This window comes from Xenopus tropicalis, chromosome 6 (assembly GCF_000004195.4).
Source record: "Xenopus tropicalis strain Nigerian chromosome 6, UCB_Xtro_10.0, whole genome shotgun sequence".
Taxonomy (NCBI): Eukaryota; Metazoa; Chordata; class Amphibia; order Anura; family Pipidae; genus Xenopus; species Xenopus tropicalis.
In genome coordinates, this window is record NC_030682.2 from 17331773 (window position 1) to 17358038 (window position 26266).

A 26266-nucleotide genomic window follows, 5' to 3' on the forward strand; every position below is an offset into this window, starting at 1 on the left:
AATATACTGGGAAGGAACATTACTTTGATTTAAAGGAACAGACATAAAAAGCTGTATAATAAAAGTCCTTTTTTGAAGTTAAACATGAAACCCGAATTCGTTTTTTAATTAACACATCCAAACCATTATAAAGGCATTAAAAAATCCCAGCTGTCAATCATATATTGCTTGCCCCGCCTCTATGCCTTAGGCAGACAATAACTTTAGCTTTCCATTCAGCACTTCCTAGATGTCACTGTACTCCTCCCTTTTCCCCTCCCTCCTCATTATCTAATTATGTATCCAGTGCATGGGCCTTGGCCTCTGGCCCCCCATTCAATCACATAAGATTTTGGGGTGATACAAAGCTTTGCCTTACTAACAATGCCCACAAAATGGCGACTGCCTGCTGGCTGTGACTGTGTAATTCCAAGACTGAAGGAAACAAGTATTATACTAATTATATAGTGTAAGTGAAGTTTATTTTGCTCAACCAACATGGTAGAAAATAATTTGGAGTTATTTCTTAGGTCCCCTTTAATGAACAAGTTATTTTCAAGCTAACGATTACGCCATCTTCAAGCACATGTTAAACATTGGCAATGCAATAACAGTCTAATGAAATATATCCCAATGTGAATTGTTCTTCTTTTTTGTGCTCAATTTTTTCCGCTCACGAATCTTATTACATTTCCGCTTATCTGTCCCTTTCTATTCACCGTCCTGATTCTGACTTGTGAAACAAGAAGCCAGCTGCTTTCTGAAGCAATGACATTCAACAAATAACTTTATAACCATAAATATTTTTTTAATGAAAGCATATTGCTTTCTTTAGAAATATCTTGTATTTCGTACAAGGCAAAATATTATTTTGGGGTATCTGTTCCCTAGATAATTGGGGAACTCCGGCTTCCAAACCAAAAAGAGCCCCACACATTACAGAACCCCCTAATATACCTATCACTGTAATCTGTTCCTTCAAAAAGTAGGAATAAATACCATGTTTATATGCTGAAATCCAGCTGCAAAACAGTTCTTCCCTTTCTGCATCATTTGAAATCCTGGCAGGGGAGGAGGGACTAAAACATTGATGTTACAAATTGTAACAACTTCTCCACAGCTTACAGACAGCATGCAGCAACTACATAACCCACAATGCATTGCGCTGTGATGTTCCTTTTCTTATTGACATCACGTGTCCAGGGGATTGTGGGATTGGGAGGAGGCAGGCTGAAGGCAGGCTGAGGACAGGCGACTACTGTTACATTATACTTGAGTCACAAAGTAGCCAGCCAGATCAGCAAGACAACAGGGGGCGGGGCTTAGGGAACTGTTCCAAACCATATTATTACATTAAAAATCATATATTAATGAGCATTACTTACGGAGCAGTAACAGGCATCCCATTAGTGAAATGCAGGAATACAGATATGGCAGGTAACAGTCCCAGAGGTCTGCAAGAGAAAATGTTTTTAAAAAATTATATTCTTGTAGGGCACTGGCAAGGAGCAAAGAGAAGGCTACTAACTACCACCGCAGGCAATAACATTTTTACAGCATATAGTTGCCAAATATACAATAGAACGCCCTTGCGAGTGTTTTTTCTTACTCTAGAACAGAGGTTCTCAAACTGTGGGGCTGGTTGGAAGCCAAGACCAGTGGCTGGGAGCCATCTTGAAGGCAAGTTAGGGAAAGATCTGGGGAGCAATTTTTACTCCTCAATATTTACCCAGCTGAAGGTTAATTAAGCCAAGATCTTGGGGGAAACTTGCCATTATAAAGGCATTTAAAAATCCCAGCTGTCAATCATATTTTGCAAGTTTATTTGCTCAATCAACATGATATAAATACATTTCTTAGGGTCACAGGTCCACTTTGAGACACAACATTGAAGACCATTTTTTTGGTCATTGTTTTGGGTTTTTTCTATTGGCTACCCTTTCATAAAGCCCCTACTACTTTAGTACTTTCATGATTACAGAGTCATGAATGTTGACACTTATAATGTCGACAGGGGCCTGTAGATCCCTGGAAAAAGTTTTTGGGTTCTTAATGTCATCATACATCCTTTTGGGTCAATTTGATATGACATTCTGGGCAACTTCCAGTTGGAGAATGATACACTTCAAAGCATCGATAACTGCTGGGAATATTGCAGATGGCTTGTACCTTTGGCTATGGGGATAGCACAGACCTTAATGCTCCAGACAGGCAGAACGGCCAAAGACTTTGCTTCTCGACGATCAGATAATTCATTGATCCCCAACCAGTGGCTCGGGGGCAACATGTTGCTCACCAACCCCTTGGATGTTGCTCTCAGTGCCCCCAAACCAGGGAGTTATTTTTGAATTCCTGACTTGGGGGCAAGTTTTGGTTGAATAAAAACAAGATTTCCTACCAAATAAAGCCCCTGTAAGCTGATAGGGTGCATAGAGGCCCCTAATAGCCAATCACAGCCCTTATTTGGCTCCTCCATGAACTTTTATGGTGCTTGTGTTGCTCTCCAAGTCTTTTTACATTTGACTGTGGCTCATGAGTAAGAAAGATTGGGGATCCCTGAGATAATTCATTGCATTTGATTATCAGTCCTGACTCGGAACACCTTCTTAATGGATATTGGAACAGTAAGGGAGACCCAGTTTTAGGAATTGGCGAGGACTGACTGTTAAGAGGGCAACCACACATATATGACTGGAGGTGGTGATGTTGGTTTGTAGCCCAGTCATTAAAGGTTGAAACTATAATAATGATAATAATGTAAGCATTATAGATGACCTGAACCAGGCAGTATTACCGTATAATGATTCCATGCTTGCGGAGCTATTGTCAATCAAAGCAGATGCCACCCATACGATGCCAAAGATAAGCAGAGCGAGAAGAATGAGCATAATTATGGTCTCTAAGATGCGAGCCTTGATTCCCTGTGGGTGAAACAAACATCACGATAAGTGCACAGACCAGCAACGGGCTATACGTGCTTCCTTTCCTTCCCTCCCTGCTTGGCTAGAGTGAATATCCTTTGACTACATAAGAAAATAAAATACAGTCTTTATTGATTATAGAATTTGCAAAAGGAATAATAAAATGAACTCTCCTGATAACGTCATAGCCAGTTTGCACAGCCATTTATAGACAGATCACTTTACTGATACTCGCGGCTGAGAAAGTGGATTAGCAAATTGTATCTCTGATTCCAATCAAGGGAATGGAGGGAAGGCGCTGGCACAGGCCCAAAGCCGGCAGCCGGGCCAAGCTCTGCACAGGTAAGGCTAAAGTCATCTTCTATTTAACACGTTGCAGTGATTGGGGTGAAATTCCTTGTAGCCTCTAGAGCCCTCATGTGGAGATTAGTAGTAATGCAGCTAATAAATGGCTTGTTATAACTAAACAGACTTATGCAATGTATTTACATCTTTCTGTCCCACCAACAAATACAACGTGGACACCCAATATACCCCTATTCTAACTACCCATCCATTCCTTTTACTTTATTAGCATGATACCTGTTCATTTACATTTTAAATATCTTTACCCTATTATGCTGCAAGCCTGCCAGCAAATCCATTATCTTAATTTGGTCATTTAAGGTACTAATACAGTAACCATGACAACTATATTATATATATATAAGGGCCACAAAAGTCTGTTCTGATATGTCTCAGTTGGGGAAGTACATGTTTGTATACAACTTACATATATGAGTACTGGAAAGGGTATTGCTATTTTCGCACATCATATATATATATATATATATATATATATATAAAATATAGTACAATAATACTGTATGTTAGTATAACAATATTTTAGTTCAGAGGATCAGAGGAGATTTCTAGACATATATATATATATATACTGTATATATTACCAGCTCTGTTGGCATGTTTAACCTTCCCTAGGCAACCATTGTCTCATTGCCAGACTAGCCACACACTCCTAATTTGTTTTTAACCCCATTACAAGAAGCCAGATGGGTCTAGTAGGCATGGTATGGCATCACTGAGGACAAGGTATGACATCCCCTACCTAGGTTTTCTCATTACTTATTAAGACATATACTATCCCCAATAGGGGCTGTACTCTAAAACTAGGGTTTCCGAGAGCATAGAGGGGTTCAACATAGGTTAAACTAGAAGTAAACAGTTTTATTTTTATATCTTTCTGCATAGGCTAGGAACAAATTCAGAGTGTGCTTCTAGATATTCTACACTCTGTCTTTCCCATTAGCGTCCATTTTGGAACAACATCCCTACCGACATCATGTCATCCCTTTTGCTCTTACAAGGCAGTAAGGGTTATAGTGCACAATAAAGAATTAATAAGCATAATAAGACAATAAAAAGAAAAATGATGATACATTGTTTTCTTAATACAGGTATGGGACCGGTTATCCAGAATGGTCAGGACCTGGGGTTTTTCGGATAAAGGATCTTTCCGTGATTTGGATCTCCATAACATAAGTCTGCTAAAAATAATTTAAATATTGAATAAACCCAATAGGCTTGTTTAGCCTCCAATAAGGGGTAATTATATATTAGTTGGGATCAAGTACAGGTACTGTTTTATTATTACAGAGAAAAGGGAATCATTTAACCATTAAATAAACCCAATAGGGCTGTTCTGCCCCCAATAAGGGGTAATTATATCTTAGTTGGGATCAAGTACAGGTACTGTTTTATTATTACAGAGAAAAGGGAATCATTTAAACATTAAATAAACCCAATAGGGCTGTTCTGCCCCCAATAAGGGGTAATTATATCTTAGTTGGGATCAAGAACAGGTACTGTTTTATTATTACAGAGAAAAAAGAAATCATTTTTAAAAATTAGAATAATTTGCTTAAAATGGAGTCTAATTCGGAACTTTCTGGATAATGGGTTTCCGGATAAGAGATCCCATACTTGTACATGCATAAGGGAAGTATATGAGGCCTCTTGCTAAACATGTTAGAATAGGGAGTTTTATCTCTGGCAACTGAACCCACAGTGAAATACAAGAGACTGATAGGAATGTGATGGATGCAACCTCTGAGTGATCTCCCCGGCCCAGTCAGGGCCAGTACTCCGACACCAGCAAACTCAGGAGCCGTAATTAAGGGGAACTTTTAACTTCATGACATTGCAATGCAAGGAGCAAGGGATAAAGGGCCGGATCGTATTATTGGACTGGATTAAAAAAAGAAGAAGGAAAAAAAGTCCAATAACGGGGAAGAAGAACAAATTAAATACAGACGGGCCTCCATAAATTAGGCTGTTAGCAGTATCTTTGGTTACATATCCAGGCACTCGACCTTCAGACCCAGCATATTGATGTCCCCCGGAAATACTTGATAAGGTTAAAAGCCTTATTATAGGCACCTGTCTGCAACTGATTCTGCTCACTGCACAGGCATGTGGTGCTGTCATGTATATCCTTATATCTGCCCAACGAACAAAGGGGCCAAGAGCTGGACAAAACAGGGGAGCCAGGCACTGCAGCAGGGCTCGGACCCAAACTTTAACAAGTGGGGGCAAGCCTCTCTCTCTATATATATATATATATATATATATATATGTGTATATTAAAGGGAAACTCCACCCAAACACATCACAAGTTTTTTGAAAACATAATTTCAAGCAACTTTGCCATATATATCAATTAATATTGATGTTCATGGCTCCCAAATCCCAATGTGGAAACATCTCTTTCTGTCACATATAGTATGGCTCATTTGCCACGATATGGTCCTAGCAACTTGTGGGCAGTGCCAATGTACCCCCTGTTGCCACTGATCCCCCTGCTGAAATGCGGGCGGGGGGGTGTGGGTGGTGACTACATGGGATGGGGCGGAGACGGGGCAATTAGCAAAGTTTTTTTATCAAATTAGCAATTTTGATCCAGAGAGCCCTTCTGAAAAGGCCAAACTGGAGCGGTGGCAACCCCAACCCCATTTGGTGCATCCCTAAGTTAAAATAAGGTGTGTCACCTCTAGGGTTGGAAAAATAACGCCTATTAGTTATCTGAATTTGCAATTGGTCTTCATCTTTTATTGTTTGGGGATGATTTTGATTTTTGTTCAGCAGCTCTCCAGTTTGGAATTTCAGCAGCTATTTGGTTGCTAGGGTACAATTTACCTTAGCAACCAGGCATAATTTTGAATGAGAGACTATTTGAGGAACAGGAGAGGGTCTAAATAAAAAGATAAGTAAAATAACAATCAAATTGCAGCTTTGCCATTGGTAAATCACGATAGTTTGTGTCCGAATGTCGCTGTCCCCAAACAGTACAGGTACGGGACCTGTTATCCAGAATGCTTGGGACCTGGGGTTTTCCGGATAACGGATCTTTCTTTAATTTGCATCTCCATAACTTAAGTCTACTAAAAATCATTTAAATACTGAATAAACCCAATAGGGCTGTTCTGCCCCCAATAAGGGGTAATTATATCTTAGTTGGGATCAAGTACAGGTACTGTTTTATTATTACAGAGAAAAGGGAATCATTTAACCATTAAATAAATCCAATAGGACTGTTCTGCCCCCAATAAGGGGTAATTATATCTTAGTTGGGATCAAGTACAGGTACTGTTTTATTATTACAGAGAAAAGGGAATCATTTAACCATTAAATAAACCCAATAGGGCTGTTCTGCCCCCAATAAGGGGTAATTATATCTTAGTTGGGATCAAGTACAGGTACTGTTTTATTATTACAGAGAAAAGGGAATCATTTAACCATTAAATAAACCCAATAGGGCTGTTCTGCCCCCAATAAGGGGTAATTATATCTTAGTTGGGATCAAGTACAGGTACTGTTTTATTATTACAGAGAAAAGGGAATCATTTAACCATTAAATAAACCCAATAGGACTGTTCTGCCCCCAATAAGGGGTAATTATATCTTAGTTGGGATCAAGTACAGGTACTGTTTTATTATTACAGAGAAAAGGGAATCATTTAACCATTAAATAAACCCAATAGGGCTGTTCTGCCCCCAATAAGGGGTAATTATATCTTAGTTGGGATCAAGTACAGGTACTGTTTTATTATTACAGAGAAAAGGGAATCATTTAACCATTAAATAAACCCAATAGGGCTGTTCTGCCCCCAATAAGGGGTAATTATATCTTAGTTGGGATCAAGTACAGGTACTGTTTTATTATTACAGAGAAAAGGGAATCATTTAACCATTAAATAAACCCAATAGGGCTGTTCTGCCCCCAATAAGGGGTAATTATATCTCAGTTGGGATCAAGTACAGGTACTGTTTTATTATTACAGAGAAAAGTGAATCATTTAACCATTAAATAAACCCAATAGGGCTGTTCTGCCCCCAATAAGGGGTAATTATATCTTAGTTGGGATCAAGTACAGGTACTGTTTTATTATTACAGAGAAAAGGGAATCATTTAACCATGAAATAAACCCAATAGGACTGTTCTGCCCCCAATAAGGGGTAATAAAATCTTAGTTGGGATCAAGTACAGGTACTGTTTTATTATTACAGAGAAAAGGGAATCATTTAACCATGAAATAAACCCAATAGGACTGTTCTGCCCCAATAAGGGGTAATTATATCTTAGTTGGGATCAAGTACAGGTACTGTTTTATTATTACAGAGAAAAAGGAAATCATTTTTAAAAATTAGAGTTATTTGTTTATAATGGAGTCTATGGGAGATGACCTTTCTGTAACTCTGAACTTTCTGGATAACGGGTTTGTGGATAAGGGATCCCATACCGTACAGTAAAGCATTCAGTTTATGCACAACAACAGGAAGGCAGAGGTTAGTATGGAGGTTTCCTAAACAAAATATTGACACAAAACAAGCCAAACTGGGCCAGGGGCTTGCAGGCACGGATATTTACTATACTGCCAGACATTCTGACCTGGGGCAAGGTAAGCAAACACAAGTTCTTACATTTTGCCTCCACCCATCCAGAAACCCTGGGAAAACGTCTGCATTCATGGCACATTTCAAATAAATATTGTGCCTATTGTTCCCCTGGGACAAAAAGAGGCCTCTCAGTAACATTATGGGAAGGTCGGCTTAACAGTCCATTTGGGCTGCAGCAGACATATTCCATCATCTGCAGGAGATAAATGCACCGGGGGGGGGGGGGGGGTTGAATGGCAATATGAACATACAGGGCAGGTGATGGTTATTGTAAGGAATGAGCCCAGAGCAAACACACGCGCTCATCACCTGCCCGGGGAGCTTTAGCTGCTCAGTAAATGAACATTCGGGGAAGCAACGGTGGAACGGGGCCCTCACCAAAGTACGGGATCATTTCAATGCTAAAGGTTTGCCTCAATATTAACTCTTACGGGCTCATATACTCACGTCTGAAATCTTATACGCATTTAAATTTGAGCAAAAAGGGCATTTTTCTGCCAAAAGTTTTTTTTTTGTATTTTTTTTTTTTACACGCTTGCAGTTTCAGTTTTACTTAAGTCTCCACTGTTCACTGCTGCCTGATAAAACCGCTCCCTATGCTCCCCTGTAGCCCTAGGGCTTAAGAGTAAGACTTGACATTGCTGGAATTAGAAATTGATTACTCCAGGCACAACAGAGGGTACTAAGCCCCTGTGAAATCTATGGAACCTTTGAGCACACCGGGGGCCACACAAATTCTTTGGAGGGTCACATCCGTCCCACAGGCCTCCAGTTGGCCAGCTCTGGTCTAGGCTATTAAAGGGGAACTCCGGCTTCCAAACCAAAATTTGTTACAGAGCCCAACACAATACAGCATAATTTGAAATCCTGGCAGGGGAGGAGGGACTAAAACTGATGTAAGATATAATTACCCCTTATTGGGGGCAGAGCAGTCCTATTGGGTTTATTTCATGGTTAAATGATTCCCTTTTCTCTGTAATAATTAAACAGTACCTGTACTTGATGCCAACTAAGATATAATTACCCCTTATTAGGGACAGAACAGCCCTATTGGGTTTATTTAATGGTTAAATGATTCCCTTTTCTCTGTAATAATAAAACAGTACCTGTACTTGATCCCAACTAAGATATAATTACCCCTTATTGGGGGCAGAACAGCACTATTGGGTTTATTTAATGGTTAAATGATTCCCTTTTCTCTGTAATAATAAAACAGTACCTGTACTTGATCCCAACTAAGATATAATTACCCCTTATTGGGGCAGAACAGCCCTATTGGGTTTATTTAATGGTTAAATGATTCCCTTTTCTCTGTAATAATAAAACAGTACCTGTACTTGGTCCCAACTAAGATATAATTACCCCTTATTTGGGGCAGAACAGCCCTATTGGGTTTATTTAATGGTTAAATGATTCCCTTTTCTCTGTAATAATAAAACAGTACCTGTACTTGATCCCAACTAAGATATAATTAATCCTTATTGGAGGCAAAACAAGTCTATTTGGTTTATTCAATATTGAAATGAATTTTAGCAGACCTAAGTTATGGAGATCCAAATTAAAGAAAGACCCCTTATCCAGAAAACCCCAGGTCCTGAGCATTCTGTATAACAGGTCCCATACCTGTACAACTATACAACTACCCCAGCAGCTTCAGGACACTCTGTAGATGGCCTACGCCAGTGGTTGGTGCCCCAACTCAGAATTCTTTCACTACGGCTAAAATCCCACCAATATCTGCTGGCAGGATTTCCAAGCCCTGTATAAATCAGTAGCAAAATATCCCGTTATAAGGTGCTTCCACACATGGGCCAAATCAGAGCGAATTGGACCCCATCGCAGAGGAAACACGTGAAAAAACTAATAAATTTTTAAGTGAGCTTGATTGTTTAATGATCTCGGTTCTCAAAGGGAGAAGAAGTCAAAAAAAAAAAAATGACCTTATTTCTTACTTCGAAAAATGTTGGTTCATGTCGAAAATGCAAAGGAACCCAACTATTGCCTTTGATGTGACTGATTAAACAAGGTTTGTCTCTGGCAATACTAATGGAATGAGTAAGTGGCCTGTAATATAATGTACAATAATTCACTTGGGCGCTGGTAAACATTTCACTGAGCTTCCAGCTCTGAACTTTCAGTTCTGACTGAATGAATGACTTTATAGGCAAATAAATATACGCTTTAATGCCAAATAAACACAGAAAGGCCCCCCCCCGCCCCCATTTTTCTTCCCTCCCTTTGCAAGCGCGCCGCATTTCTTATTAGTAACCTATTACTTGCTGTGGCCTGTGGGTATGAAATGTGGAATGGAGTATAAGGCATGACAAGTTCACGTTATGTAGAAAGTTTAAGCCCTTTGCTGCCGCAGGGGCGCTCGGCATATTGCTACAGCGGGGGGCTCTGTATCCTTTCAACGTCTTCCATAAAAGTCTCGGGGAAAAATCGTGTAGAAGCTCCTGACAAGCGGAATGATAAACACATGTGTGATGTACCATTCCAGGAGATTTGGCAAACAAAGAATCAAATTAAAAAAAAAAAAAAGATAATATTATATTCATAAATATTTAACATTTTCAAGTCAGCGCAGGCCTCTGTTTATTTGGGGGTAAGTGAGGACTGAGGGAGTTGGGGGGGTTTTACACGCAGGGAGCTGCTGTACAATACGGCCCTCACACAAGGGGGTGCTGTATTCACGCACAATTGGCTGGGTTTTAGCTTTGCAAAAGGGCACAGGTGTCAGCGGATGTGTGGATCCTAGCCACGTGTCCCAGGAGCAGCCCACAATCCTTCTGTACAAACAACAACCCACCTATTATATTCAATATGCAACTGAATATGTGAGAATGAAATATAATTCCCTTCATAAACACTTCCCAGAAACAATCCCTGGCATTTTGTGCCATACAGTTGCATCCTTAGCATTTTTTAAAGGGAAACTATACCCCCAGAATGAATATGTAACCAACAGATAGTTTATATTATATTAAGTGGCCTATTAAAGAATCTCACCAAACTGGAATATATATATCAGTAAATATTGGCCTTTTACAGCCTTTCCCTTAATCCGCCATTTAGTGATGGGCTGTGTGCCCCCTCAGAGATCAGCTGACAGGAAGTGATGCAGCTCTAACTGTAACAGGAAGTAGTGTGGGAGTAAAAGGCAGAACTCTGCCCATTCATTGGCTGATGGAGCCTAGCATGTATGTGTGCCTTGGCTTGTTTGTGTGCACTGTGAATCCTATGATCCCAGGGGGCGGCCCTTAGTACTTAAAATGATCATTTTCTATTTAGGATTACCCAATGGCACATACTACTAAAAAAGTATATTTATATGAAAATGGTTTATTTAGATGAAACAGGGTTTTAAATATCAGCTTGTTTATGCAATATATTTTTATAGAGACCTACATTGTTTGGGGGAATACTTTTCCTTTAAAAGGGATCCAAACCCTAAAAATAATGAATGTAAACTTACTCAGAGTGCTCCTTTCAGTATTTTTGGAATTTACAAAAATTTCCTGTTTTAAGTGGTTTGTGAGAAATTAGCAGTTTTAGACTGCCAATACCATCTGCTAACATCACTTTTTAAAGGGGACCTGTCACCCTAAGAAATAATTCCAAATTATTTTCTATTGTGTTTGTGGAGCAAAATAAACTTCACTTACGCTATATAAATAATACAAATCTTGTTTCCTTGGAAATAAACAATCACAACAAGCAGGCAGACTTAATTTAAAAAAGGACTTTTATTACACAGCTTTATATGTCTGGGTGACAGGTCCCCTTTAAGAGTCAGTTTTAGCAACACTATAGATAACTATGTCGGCAGATCATAGCCAATTAGGGTTGCTGACACAGAACAGCAGTTGAGCAGGAAGCCAGATATTAGCTGTCTAAAAGAGATCTCAATATGGATGTGTTGTCATAAAATAAGTCCAGGAGATATTAGCTCTCAGCAGGGTGCTGCCACCATGAGGCCAGGTGAGGGTATTGCCATAGGGATTGGAAGACCATGAATTGAGAAGGACATCTGCTTGTCTAGGCCTTCAGCCAAACATCAGATCAATGTTATTTGGCCATCCACATTGATGGTCTAAAAAAATGTAAATATCCAACCCTCTGGTTACGCAGTGATTGGTCAGATTAGCATTAGCTATATAGCCTGCTGTTTGTTTTAGGAGAGGATAATCATAGTAGACATGGCCTGCTGTTTCAAGGGGATAACCCCCTTTTCTCAAATCTCTATTGGGTTCTTAAAGAAGAACCCCCCCCCCCCCCCCCAGTCTTGGGCTAAAAATGATCATTAACTTTAAATAATGCCCCTTTATTGGAGCTCCTTAAAGATCTGCTACTCTCCCTGCCTGTTCTTTAAATGAGGGGTGGGCATATTCTTAAGGGCCCTGCCAGAAGCACAGTAGGAGGGGGATAGCCAATCACAGCCCAGCAGTCACACAAGCAAAGGCAGGCTTTGGTTCCCTATCAGGTCAGCCTAGCTGCTGATTGGTTCCTATCCTACAGTGCAGTGTGCCGAGTGCCTTGGAATACATACAGGCAGGTCAATTCACCCCTGAATAAACTGTGTGTTTTATCAAAGGTTTGTTGAGTGAATTTGATAGGGACCTTAGATTGTAAGCTCCACTGGGCAAGGGACTGATGGGAATGTGATAGGGGCCTTAGATTGTAAGCTCCACTGGGGCAGGGACTGATGGGAATGGGATAGGGACCTTAGATTGTAAGCTCCACTGGGGCAGGGACTGATGGGAATGTGATAGGGACCTTAGATTGTAAGCTCCACTGGGCAAGGGACTGATGTGAATGACAATCTCTTTGTCAGCCCTATATATAGGTAAATAGATTATTGGGTGCAGCCACACCTGGTCAGATAACCCTCAGCATCAACCTTTGTATGATTATTCAATCTATTTATTTTTATTTATATACTGCTGTTTTAGTTTGCCATTTAAACGGAAAAAGGTCCCTGTCATTCTAAGGACTGGTCAAATGGGCAGTGGCTCCAAATGAAAAAGGGCTGAAGAACTCCTAAGGCAAATCTGGAAGGGAGAATGTAATTTCAGCACAAAGCCCTGCGTACAAGTTAGCGGATCAACACACACCGCTCTGCGTAGAATTACACAGCTTGATGGTTTGATAGGAACATAGAGGAAGTTAGTCGGGAGTGAGTCAGACACTATCCTTGATTAATTGTTACACTCACAACCTCACTGGCTGGGGCCAGCAACTTACAGAAAGAAAGGAATTATCTGAGGCACAGAGAGGTGTAGGAGAATGAAGATTTAGACTGACGCTTGATGGCCATGCACGTGTTGATATAGTCATATGAAACAAAGTTTTGTACATAGTTAAGCTTGGTTGAAAAAGACCAAAGTCCATCAATTTCAACCCTTCCAAGTGAACCCAGCACACACATAGACTCATATCGACCTATCTATATATTCACGCACATAAACCATATATACCTACATCAATACTAACTGTAGATTTTAACATCACAATAGCCTTGGATACAGTGTCGGACTGGCCCACAGGGATACCAGGAAAAATCCAGGTGGGTCCAGGTGTCAGTGGGCCCTCCTGCTTCTAGCCATTTGGCCTAGTTCATAGACATTAATTATTTTTCTATGGGAATAAAACAACTAAATATACAGAAGATATGATTGAAGTTTACAAAGATAAAAAAAACTAGGAAAATATAGAGACTGGGTAAGAAGTGGATGAAAAATAGTTTGGAGAGTGGGCCGCTGGCATCCCAGTCCGATACTGCTTGGATACTATGCTTGTCCAACAACTCATCTAGGCCCCTCTTATAGGCATTAACAGAATCTGCCATTACCCCATCACTAGGAAGGGCATTCCCCAACCCCACTGCCTTCACCGTGAGGAACCCCCTACGCTGCTTCAAATGGAAGCTCCATTCCTCTAATCTAAAGGGGGGGCCTCTGGTGCGCTGATTGTTTTTATGGGAAAAAGAACACCCCCTATCTGCCTATAATCCCCTCTAATGTACTTGTACAGAGTAATCATGTCCCCTCGCAAGCACCTCCTTTCCAGAGAAAACAACCCCAACCTCGACAGTCTAACCTCATAGTTTAACCCTTCCATCCCCTTTACCAGTTTAGTTGCAGTCTCTGCACTCTCTCCAGCTCATTAATATCCTTCTTAAGGACTGGAGCCCAAAACTGCCCCCCATACTCAAGGGGAGGCCTTACCAGGGACCTATAAAGGGGCAAAATTATGTTTTCATCCCTTGAGTCAATGCCCTTTTTTATACAAGACACTTTATTTGCTTTAGTAGCCACAGAATGACACTGCCTGGAATGAGACAACTTGTTATATACAAAAACCCCTAGATCCTTCTCCATTAAAGATACCCCCAACGAACTACCATTCAGTAGATAGTTTGCATGACCATGAAGGCACCCTAATACTTCCCGTCTTTTCCTGGCAACTCAGAATAGCAGCTGCCGACATATCCCGCCCCCGACGTTCGGGAACAGCACACGGAGATCAAACCAGTATGCAAGTCAAATTCCCCAGCAAGGTTCGCAGCGGGGGCCTTTCCTTATTGTTGGAGCAGTACATGATTTCCTCTCACCCAGAAAATGTCATAGCGCAAACCTTCATGTGTTGGCTAACATTAAGCAGCACTCCCTTAATCACTCATTTCCAGCAATTTATGGATGATCAGTGGCAAAAAAAAAAATGAAACGGAGGCCGAGTGAGACAGACAGGGTCGTGCTTCGTACCATTCCTGTGACTCCTGAAGATGGAGGCCTGATACGAATTAAAGGCTGGTAAATAACTTAAAAAAAAAAAAAAGTTGTCTGGCTATAAAATACAGTAAAGGGTCACTTTTATGTAAGTTTGCCATCAGGGAGAAAAACCAGGACAATTTCAAACTGTGACACAGGATAAGCACATATTAAAAAAATCTTTCTTCCCTCGCCGTGGTGCTGTCATGTAACCCAGCTTTATAGAGCTTGCAAACTGGAGACCCGACCTCTTCGTTTCCACCTGGCCCACCTAATTAATTACACTAGGAAGTTACCTTGCATTTCGGGGTTTTTTTTTTCTTTCTTTCTTTTTTTTTTGTGCTATTTGATTTTATTATCAGGCAATTTGTTTGATGTTTTAGGAGTTAACCTCTTAATCCCACAGAACATTTTGGGGGATGTCTGGATCGTTTGAGTAATTGGCCAGGATGTTGCTGTTGCTCGTGATACAGTTTAATACAAGGCCTTGCAGAGCGATGGTCGGGGGATCCGTGCATCTTACTAAGGGGACCGGGTGGGGGGAATGTGTCGCTAGATATGGAGCATATAAAGATAATATCCAAAGGGAAGTGCTGCCATCTTATTTTATTAAAATAATGTGATTTATTATAATATGAAAATCCATCATTTGAAATACAGGTATCAGACCCCTTATCTGGAAACCCATTATCCAGAAATTCCGAATTACAGAAAGGCCATCTCCCATAGACTCCATTTTAATCAAATAATTCATATTTTTAAAAATGGTTTCCTTTTTCTCTGTAATAAAATAGTACCTTGTTCCCAACTAAGATATAATTACCCCTTATTGGGGGCAGAACAGTCCTATTGGGTTTATTTAATGGTTAAATGATTCCCTTTTCTCTGTAATAATAAAACAGTACCTGTACTTGATCCCAACTAAGATATAATTACCCTTTATTGGGGGCAGAACAGCCCTATTGGGTTTATTTAATGGTTAAATGATTCCCTTTTCTCTGTAATAATAAAACAGTACCTGTACTTGATCCCAACTAAGATATAATTACCCCTTATTGGGGACAGAACAGCCCTATTGGGTTTATTTAATGGTTAAATGATTTCCTTTTCTCTGTAATAATAAAACAGTACCTGTACATGATCCCAACTAAGATATAATTACCCCTTATTGGGGGCAGAACAGCCCTATTGGGTTAATTTAATGGTTAAATGATTCCCTTTTCTCTGTAATAATAAAACAGTACCTGTACATGATCCCAACTAAGATATAATTACCCCTTATTGGGGGCAGAACAGTCCTATTGGGTTTAATTATTGTTTAAATATTTTTTTCAGCAGACTTAAGGTAGGAGATCTGAATTACGGAAAGACCCCTTATCCAGAAAACCCCAGGTCCTATACCTGTTCAGGTATAGGACCCATTATCCAGAATGCTCGGGACCAAGGGTATTCCGGATAAGGGGTCTTTCCGTAATTTGGATCTCCATACCTTAAGTCTGCTAAAAAATGAATAAAACATTAATTAACCCCAATAGGATTGTTTTGCATCCAATAAGGATTATTTATATCTTAGTTGGGACCAAGTACAGGTACTGTTTTATTATTACAGAGAAAAGAGAATCATTTAACCATTAAATAAACCCAATAGGGCTGTTCTGCCCCCAATAAGGGGTAATTATATCTTAGTTGGGATCAAGTACAGGTACTGTTTTATTATTACAGAGAAAAGGGAATCATTTAACCATTAAATAAACCCAATAGGGCTGTTCTGCCCCCAATAAGGGGTAATTATATCTTAGTTGGGATCAAGTACAGGTACTGTTTTATTACTACAGAGAAAAAGAAAATCAGTTTTAAAATTCTGAATTATGTGATTAAAATGGAGTCTATGGGAGACAGGCTTTCCGTAATTCAGAGCTTTCTGGATAACGGGTTTCCAGATAAGGGGTCCGATGCCTGTACTCAAAAGTAAAATGCCTAATGCAGATAATGAGATTAAATAGGATATACCATATACAAAATACCAAAGTAAAATTGTTCCTAATGAAAGAAACTGTGATACCAAGCCACTTTCCAATAGATATTCATGACTGATGATTTTCACTGGTTACAGTTATTTGCAGATATAATTGCCGTTGAAAGCTGCATCTGTCTTTCTGCCCTTTTGAAACAATGTAGCAGAAGCCAGCTGACTTACAGAGCAGAGAAGACGCACGCAAGGCTGACCTGCTACATTGTTGCAAGAGGCAGAAGCTGCAGTGTATAAATGGCGCAGACAGATCCTGCTTTTATTAGCCATTATACTGACAAATAACCTTAGAAACACTGACAGTTGTTAATGTAAATGTACTATAAGTTGTTTAGAATGACATTTTCTATCACTAGGCTAAAATGTATTTTAGGATTTACATTCCCTTTAACATTCTGAAAATGTATTAGCCATAGTGACAAGAAAAATAATTAAGAGTGCAAAAAAAAGTGTTGATCGCAACCTCATTTTAACTGCCCTCCACTAAGCACTGCTTTAGGCCCCCCTCTAAGGTGCCAGTCCTACATTATGGGAGCCCATGAGCTTATATCCAAATTATTGACATAAATGATAAAGCAGGTGTAGTAATATTTTTAAAGCAGAAGGAAAAAGTTCAGTAACTAGGGCAAGGATCCCCAACCTTTCTTACTCGTGAGCCACAGAGAAATGTAAAAAGACTTGGAGAGCAACACAAGCAACAAAAGTTCATGGAGGTGCCAAATAAGGGCTGTGATTGGCTATTAGGGGCCTCTATGCACCCTATCAGCTTACAGGGGGCTTTATTTGGTAGGAAATCTTGTTTTTATTCAACCAAAACTTGCCCCCAAGTCAGGAATTCAAAAATAACTACCTGGTTTGGGGGCACTGAGAGCAACATCCAAGGGGTTGGGGAGCAACATGTTGGGGATCACTGCTCTATTGGATGCCAAATGTTAGGCACCTCCCAGTGATTGCACCTTTCCTTCTCCTTATGCATTTAATAGGGATATTTAACCCCCCAGAGGGTGCAAGTGCAAAAGCACTAAGAAGCGTAAAAGTGTAGTCCTACTTTGTGTCTTAGAATGAAACGCAAGGTAGACGCGGGTAGAGGGCGGGAGGGGAGGACACCTACGTACCTGTCCCTCACTAATATAGCAATGACTAACGCAGTTAGCAGTATATTAAGAGATACTGACACCAAATATTAAACATTTTTTTAATCTTATGTAACACTGTCTATGCATGCTGTTCATAATTTTACCTTAAAAGTATTTGCCTGCTTTTATATTATCCCCCATGTTCCCCGTCCGTTAGCATTAGAAGCTGTAACTGACAGGCTGAGAAGGGACAGTCAGGTTGGCAAAACAGTCAGGTTTAGGGACTTCAAATAACAATTACTTACATAAGCAGCCCTATCAGTGAGAAATGATCAACATGACCAGGTAACATTTCATGCACATTAATATTATGAAAAGTAGTTTTTTGGTGTCAGTATCACTTTAGTGAAGGGAGTGCAGAGGCCGGTGGCAAAAAAATAAATTCCCAGTTGAAGCTTTTTGTCCGTTTTTGCATTCTGCAGTCAGGTTTGCAAATGAGACCTTTTGTTTTCATAGATGCAACATGGTGAGTTTCATAATGTTCCATTGTGTATTTATTGAAGTTATAATGACCCACATGAACTCAAGAATAACAAATTGGTTAGACCTTTAGTTTGCCCTGAAAACATCAATAGTTTGACTGGCATATCTGTACAAAAACAGGCAATAAAAAGGTTAATTTTCCCAAATGCAGAGTTAGAGAGGCTGCGCCCATTCTTGCAGAGGTAGGTAAGATCACCTGCAGCGCCCATATATACGTTCCATATGTAGCAAAGGATCTCTGATACTCACCACATTTGCTAATATAAAGCCCCGGGTTTTACAAGTGCTTTCCTAGTGCGCACAGTTACAGTAAAAGAAAAGGGATGCAGAGGTGGTGGTAGCTGGTGGTCATAAAACTAAGTCATAGTGAGGGAGAAAAAAAGCCATGTCAGACCTTTAAAAGTCCATAGACAACCCCTCCAGGCCTAAAACGTCCAGTTACATTAACACAGGAGTTTAATTAGAAACTAAGCAGAGAATTCTGTTGGATTTGTGCGCTTATGAGCTGAACAATGGCACAAATCCAATACTCATAATCAAGCACATTAGTTAAGGGGTTATTATAGGTGCCTCGGGAGAAGGGACAGGTTGGTAAGAATGAAATGTTTACAGCAGAGGTCAAAGACTGATGGCTCAATGAAGTATTGTACAAAGAGTCGCTAATTTACAGTTTTTATGTACTAAAGTATAATAAACTGGTTCAAGGCACAATTACTCTTCCCACTTGAGTTGATTCACTAGACAAGGCTACCGTTGGAAACTAGAGGGGGGAAAATGTCCCAATGAATTGCACACGCTCCACAATTCTGCCCCATCATAAACAGCCAACTCCCCACTGTATCTGGAAAAATGTGCACATTTAATAGATGTGAGTGTAGCCAAAATAATGAAATTACAGTAATTTACAGGCAGATTAAGCCGCTGCTTTGAAGACTTTTTTTTATGAAATGCTTCACTAATGAATTAACACACAGTGGGGGGATGTATTAAACTGGCGCAGAAACAAAAACAACCCAAGAGGCTAATTAAGCAAACCTATAGTCCATTCTCTACTTAATAACATTATTCTCATATTCTACTTTCCAAACACAAACATGTCATTTAATATCCCATAATAAATGCTCAGCTTTCATTTCCATACATATATATCAGAATCCTCTACTTAATAATGGTTTCTACTGAGCTTATGTAGGGATAATTGATAAAATGTAAACAAAAGAATTTTAATAAATGTTTGAGTATATAGAGATGGAAACAGATAGAGGAAGACATGTTTCCACAACAAACAGAAAACATGGAAAAGCAATGAGACAGCTTCTACAACCACCAGCAAAAAAGGAAAATTGACCTTTTTATAACGTTACATTAGTCACCATCATCAGTGAATGCACCAGAAAAGCAACAAACATAAAAAGTGTCCTCCACAACAAACAGAAAAAAGGAAGAGGAAGAAAACAGCTTCCACCACTTAACCCTTTAAGTGCCAGCCGAATTCGTCATTTCGGTTCCCCCCAGTGCCAGACGTTTTTTAAGCATTTTGTACTCATTCGCTTTAACAATGTTTTTTGGTAGGAAAACCTCCATGAAACTAGGGAAATTATATATCGTTTTTTTCGTCACTAATTGGGCTTCGACATACATACCAAATTTTATAACTTTTCTGGAGATATGATGTGTATTTTGGGTGAATTATGTAAAAAAAAAAAAAAATTATGAAAAATTTCTGTATATTTTGAGTTTTTTTTCCATAGAAAAGTTAATTTTACAAACTTTTTTTTGTTGTTTGTAAAAGCCCTGATACTCCCAAGTCCAACGATACCAAATATGTGGTGGTACCCCACAGTTCCTGTCCAGAAGTAACCCCCAAACTAAAGCAATACTTAGTACAATATCACACCAGAACAAAGCGGAAAAGCGCTTGTAACAGTTGATGCAGCATAACTTATATGTAAATCTAAAATATCCCCTCATGTTTGGTATCTTTAGAAACTACAGACCTTCAGGTTTCTAGGTGCAATGTAGTTTTCACTAAAAAGCCAAATACCTTTTGTCAGTGCATTGTGAAATTTGGAAGTTTTTTTGACATTTTTTTTTTTTTCTAAAACGTAAACTTGGACGCATGATCAAATGTGGATTTGACAAAAAAAAATCTCATAAAAATTTTCTAACAAAGGCAAATTTGAAAGACAAATTTCTACTGAATAAAATGATGCCCCATATGTATGGGTGCACATAAAGACATGGGCACCAAACACTCCAAAGCAGGGGCAATGCACAAGGGCAATTACAGCTAAAAATGTGGGTGCTGTGCTCTATGTGCACTTCCTGCAGTTTTTCAGTGTTAACCCCCCCTACTTGTGAAATAACCCCCACAAACTATATATTTCTGAAAAGTGCACACCTTCAGCTATTCAGAGACACCACTCTTCTCTTTCTACATAGAAAATTGTGGCCGCAGTCCCTTGCAGAAGTCAGCGCTTTGGTCAGAAATCGAGGAAAAAACTGATAAAAAACCTAGATTTCTCCCCAAAATCTCCATGGCAACTACCAAAAACTTACTAAACATCAATCTGCAAGTTCCCCTGAATAAAACAATACCCCATATGTATGGGTGCACATAAAGACGTGGCCACCAAATGCCCCAAAACAGGGGCAATGCATAAGGGCAATTTCAGTTGATATTTTGGGGGCTGCGCTCTATGTGCACTTCCTGCAGTTTTTCAGTGTTAACCCCCCCTACCTGTAAAATAACCCCCACAAACTATATATTTCTGAAAAGTGTACACCTTCAGCTATTCAGAGACACCACTCTCCTCTTTCTACATGGAAAATTGTGGCCGCAGTCCCTTGCAGAAGTCAGCGCATTGGTCAGAAATCAAGGAAAAACCAGATACAAACCTAGATTTCTCCCCAAAATCTCCATGGCAACTACCAAAAACTTACTAAACATCAATCTGCAAGTTCCCCTGAATAAAACGATACCCCATATGTATGGGTACACATAAAGACGTGGCCACCAAATGCCCCAAAACAGGGGCAATGCATAAGGGCAATTTCAGTTGAAATTTTGGGGGCTGCGCTCTATGTGCACTTCCTGCAGTTTTTCAGTGTTAACCCCCCCTACCTGTAAAATAACCCCCACAAACTATATATTTCTGAAAAGTGCACACCTTCAGCTATTCAGAGACACCACTCTCCTCTTTCTACATGGAAAATTGTGGCCGCAGTCCCTTGCAGAAGTCAGCGCATTGGTCAGAAATCAAGGAAAAAACAGACACAAACCTAGATTTCTCCCCAAAATCTCCATGGCAACTACCAAAAACTTACTAAACATCAATCTGCAAGTTCCCCTGAATAAAACGATACCCCATATGTATGGGTACACATAAAGACGTGGCCACCAAATGCTCCAAAACAGGGGCAATGCATAAGGGCAATTTCAGTTGAAATTTTGGGGGCTGCGCTCTATGTGCACTTCCTGCAGTTTTTCAGTGTTAACCCCCCCTACCTGTAAAATAACCCCCGCAAACTATATATTTCCAAAAAGTGCACACCTTCAGCTATTCAGAGACACCACTCTTCTCTTTCTACATGGAAAATTGTGGCCACAGTCCCTTGCAGAAGTCAGCGCATTGGTCAGAAATCAAGGAAAAACCAGATACAAACCTAGATTTCTCCCCAAAATCTCCATGGCAACTACCAAAAACTTACTAAACATCAATCTGCAAGTTCCCCTGAATAAAACGATACCCCATATGTATGGGTACACATAAAGACGTGGCCACCAAATGCCCCAAAACAGGGGCAATGCATAAGGGCAATTTCAGTTGAAATTTTGGGGGCTGTGCTCTATGTGCACTTCCTGCAGTTTTTCAGTGTTAACCCCCCCTACCTGTAAAATAACCCCCACAAACTATATATTTCTGAAAAGTGCACACCTTCAGCTATTCAGAGACACCACTCTCCTCTTTCTACATGGAAAATTGTGGCCGCAGTCCCTTGCAGAAGTAAGCGCATCGTTCAGAAATCAAGGAAAAACCAGATACAAACCTAGATTTCTCCCCAAAATCTCCATGGCAACTACCAAAAACTTACTAAACATCAATCTGCAAGTTCCCCTGAATAAAACGATACCCCATATGTATGGGTACACATAAAGACGTGTCCACCAAATGCCCCCAAACAGGGGCAATGCATAAGGGGGGGGCTGTGCTCTACCTGCAGTTATTTAGTCTAAACACCCCCATACCTGTGAAATAACCCCCACAAACTATATATTTCCAAAAAGTGCACACCTTCAGCTATTCAGAGACACCACTCTTCTCTTTCTACATGGAAAATTGTGGCCGCAGTCCCTTGCAGAAGTCAGCGCTTTGGTCAGAAATCAAGGAAAAACCAGATACAAACCTAGATTTTGGTCAGAAATCAAGGAAAAACCAGATAAAAAAACCTAGATTTCTCCCCAAAATCTCCATGGCAACTACCAAAAACTTACTAAACCTCAATTTGCAAGTTCCCCTGAATAAAACGATACCCCATATGTATGGGTGCACATAAAGACGTGGCCACCAAATGCCCCCAAACAGGGGCAATGCATAAGGGGGGGCTTTGCTCTACCTGCAGTTTTTCAGTGTTAACCCCCCCTACCTGTGAAATAACCCCCACAATCATATATTTACGAAAAGTGCACACCTTCAGCTATTCAGAGACACCACTCTTCTCTTTCTACATGGAAAATTGTGGCCGCAGTCCCTTGCAGAAGTCAGCGCATTGGTCAGAAATCAAGGAAAAACCAGATAAAAAACCTAGATTTCTCCCCAAAATCTCCATGGCAACTACCAAAAACTTACTAAACCTCAATTTGCAAGTTCCCCTGAATAAAACGATACCCCATATGTATGGGTGCACATAAAGACGTGGCCACCAAATGCCCCAAAACAGGGGCAATGCATAAGGGCAATTTCAGTTGAAATTTTGGGGGCTGCGCTCTATGTGCACTACCTGCAGTTTTTCAGTGTTAACCCCCCCTACCTGTGAAATAACCCCCACAATCTATATATTTACGAAAAGTGCACACCTTCAGCTATTCAGAGACACCACTCTTCTCTTTCTACATGGAAAATTGTGGCCGCAGTCCCTTGCAGAAGTCAGCGCTTTGGTCAGAAATCAAGGAAAAACCAGATACAAACCTAGATTTTGGTCAGAAATCAAGGAAAAACCAGATAAAAACCTAGATTTCTCCCCAAAATCTCCATGGCAACTACCAAAAACTTACTAAACCTCAATTTGCAAGTTCCCCTGAATAAAACGATACCCCATATGTATGGGTGCACATAAAGACGTGGCCACCAAATGCCCCCTAACAGGGGCAATGCATAACGGGGGGCTTTGCTCTACCTGCAGTTATTTAGTCTAAACACCCCCATACCTGTGAAATAACCCCCGCAAACTATATATTTCCAAAAAGTGCACACCTTCAGCTATTCAGAGACACCACTCTTCTCTTTCTACATGGAAAATTGTGGCCGCAGTCCCTTGCAGAAGTCACGCTTTGGTCAGAAATCAAGGAAAAACCAGATACAAACCTAGATTTCTCCCCAAAATCTCCATGGCAACTACCAAAAACTTACTAACCATAAATCTGCAAGTTCCCCTGAATAAAACGATACCCCATATGCACATAAGTACATGGCCGCCAAACCTGAAAATGCATAATATTGGGGCTGCACTCTATGCACCCCTTTTTTTTTTGCCTGCACCCGAATGAATGGAATACGCTCGGGTGCAGGCACATGTAGCCGATATACGCATGAAAACGCGTGAGAATGCAAAGTCTCGCGTTTTCATGCGTATATCGGCTACATGTGCCTGCACCCGAGCGTATTCCATTCATTCGGGTGCAGGCACAAGTAGCAGGCGTAGGGCTGAATTTTCGGCAAGCGTTTTTCCACTTGCTGAAAAAATCAGCCCTACGCCATGTGTGGCATCAGCCTAACCCTTGGCAATAGAAACTACCAGAACAATCTTAGCACCTCTGGACCTTTCTAGAACAACTGAAATCAAATGAAGTTAAAATGGAATAAAACCACTAAAAGCAATCAAAGAACAATAATTGCAATGAAATCGGTGATCAGAGCCCTGGATCCACCAATGTCACTGCAAAAGCAACCTTTTTGGGGCACTAAATACACAATAAAGAACAATGCAAAGATAAAACACCATAAAATCAGTAAATTCAAATAAAAACCGCTCAAACCAACAGAAGAACAATTATTGCAATGAAATCGGTGGTCAGAGCCCTGGATCCACCAACGTCACTGCAAATTCAGCACCCAATAGCAATACAAAAGTTATAGTGCAATAGAATAATTCAAAAACAGAAATCAATTATGAAAATGCAAAAAAAACACTAAAATGCAACCAAATAAATCAGATAATTATAGAGCAAGATCAGAAATAAAGTTTTAGTAAAAAAAAAGACTGCCAGAGAAAGCAAAGAAAGAAAGAAAAGAAAAGAAAGAAAGAAAAAAAAAAAAAAAAAAAGTGTAAGTGTAAGTGTGTGTGTAAGTGTCTGTGTGTGCTTGGGAAAGTTGTAAATAAGTGTGTATGTGTACAAAAGTGTAATAATGACAAAGATAGAAGAAGAAATGGAAAAAAAAAAAAAAAAAAAATTTTAGACAGTTGAGATAGAAATAAGCAAAATAAACAGTGGTTAGAGAGTTGTAGTTCAGCTTACACAATGCAGGCAGGCGATCAGGGCGACCAATCTGGCAGGAAGGCAGCAGGAAGGCAGCAGGGGGGCTCCAGCAGTCTCACGTGGCAGCAGAGTGAAGAGGCGACGGCGGGGGCGGCGACAATTAAAGGGACAGCAGTGGACACGTCATCAATGCGTGTCCACTGCTGTCATTGGCTGAGGACCCGGATCGGCGGCGCTGGGGGACCCGGATCGGTAAGTATGACCTCTTATGCTCGTTGCCTAGGGGGTTGTGCAGGCTTTACAAGCGCTGCGCTGCTTTAAAAGCGAGCGCAGCGCTTGTAAACCCGTTAGTGCTGTAGGACGTAGATTCTACGTTCTATGGCACTTTGGTCCCTTGGTACCTAGGACGTAGAATCTACGTCCTATGGCACTAAAAAGGTTAAAGTAGATAGGAAGGAATCTTCTTCTGCAACAACCAGAAAAATGGAAGAAGATGAAGATATCTTCCATCACATAAAATAGACAAATGATGGGAAGGACTCTTCCTCCACAATAACCCAAAAAAGTTTGAAGATAACTTCCAGCACTCAAAGTACAGAGTGTATGGGAAGGAATTTTTTTCATTACAACCAGAAGACTCTTACTCCATAACAACAAGAAAAAAATTGAAGCGGAAGAAGACAACTACCCCCATATAAAATAGAGAAAATATAGGAAGGATTCTTCCTCCACAAGAATCCAAAAAAGTCAAAAGGATGAAGATAACTTCCACTACTCGAAGTAGAAAAATATGGGAGGGAATTTTTTTCAACACAACCAGACTCTTCCTCCATAACAACAAGAAAAAAATAGAAGTGGAAGAAGACAACTACCCCCATATAAAATAGAGAACCTATAGGAAGGACTCTTCCTCCACAAGAATCCAAAAAAGTCAAAAGGATGAAGTTAACTTCCACTACTAAATTTTTTTCAACACAACCAAAAAAAGGAGACTCTTCTTCCACAACCAAAAAATGGAGACTCTTCTTCCACAACAACAAGAAAAATAGAGAAAAGACAGGAAGGAATCTTTCTCCACAACAACCAGAAAAATGTATAAATACAGCTTCCACCACTTGAAGAAGAGAAAGGATGGGAAGGAACCTTCTTCTGCAACAACCAGAAATAAGGGAAGAAGATGGAGACAGCTTCAATGATGGTATGGACTTTTCCTCCACAACAACCCAAAAAAAGGATGAAGTTGAAGCTTTCACTGCTTGAAGCAGAAAAAAAAATGGGAAGGAATATTTATCCACAAC

The 26266-nt window shown here is 40.1% G+C and overlaps 1 protein-coding gene across 1 annotated transcript in view; it reads right to left on the reverse strand.

The window, feature by feature from the left end:
- The window catches only part of lmbr1 (limb development membrane protein 1), an 84617-nt gene that overhangs the window by 24100 nt on the left and 34251 nt on the right, over nt 1-26266 (reverse strand). The window contains 2 exon segments of the mRNA NM_001011160.1: nt 1365-1433; nt 2774-2900. Of these exon segments, the coding sequence (NP_001011160.1) occupies nt 1365-1433; nt 2774-2900 (196 nt within the window).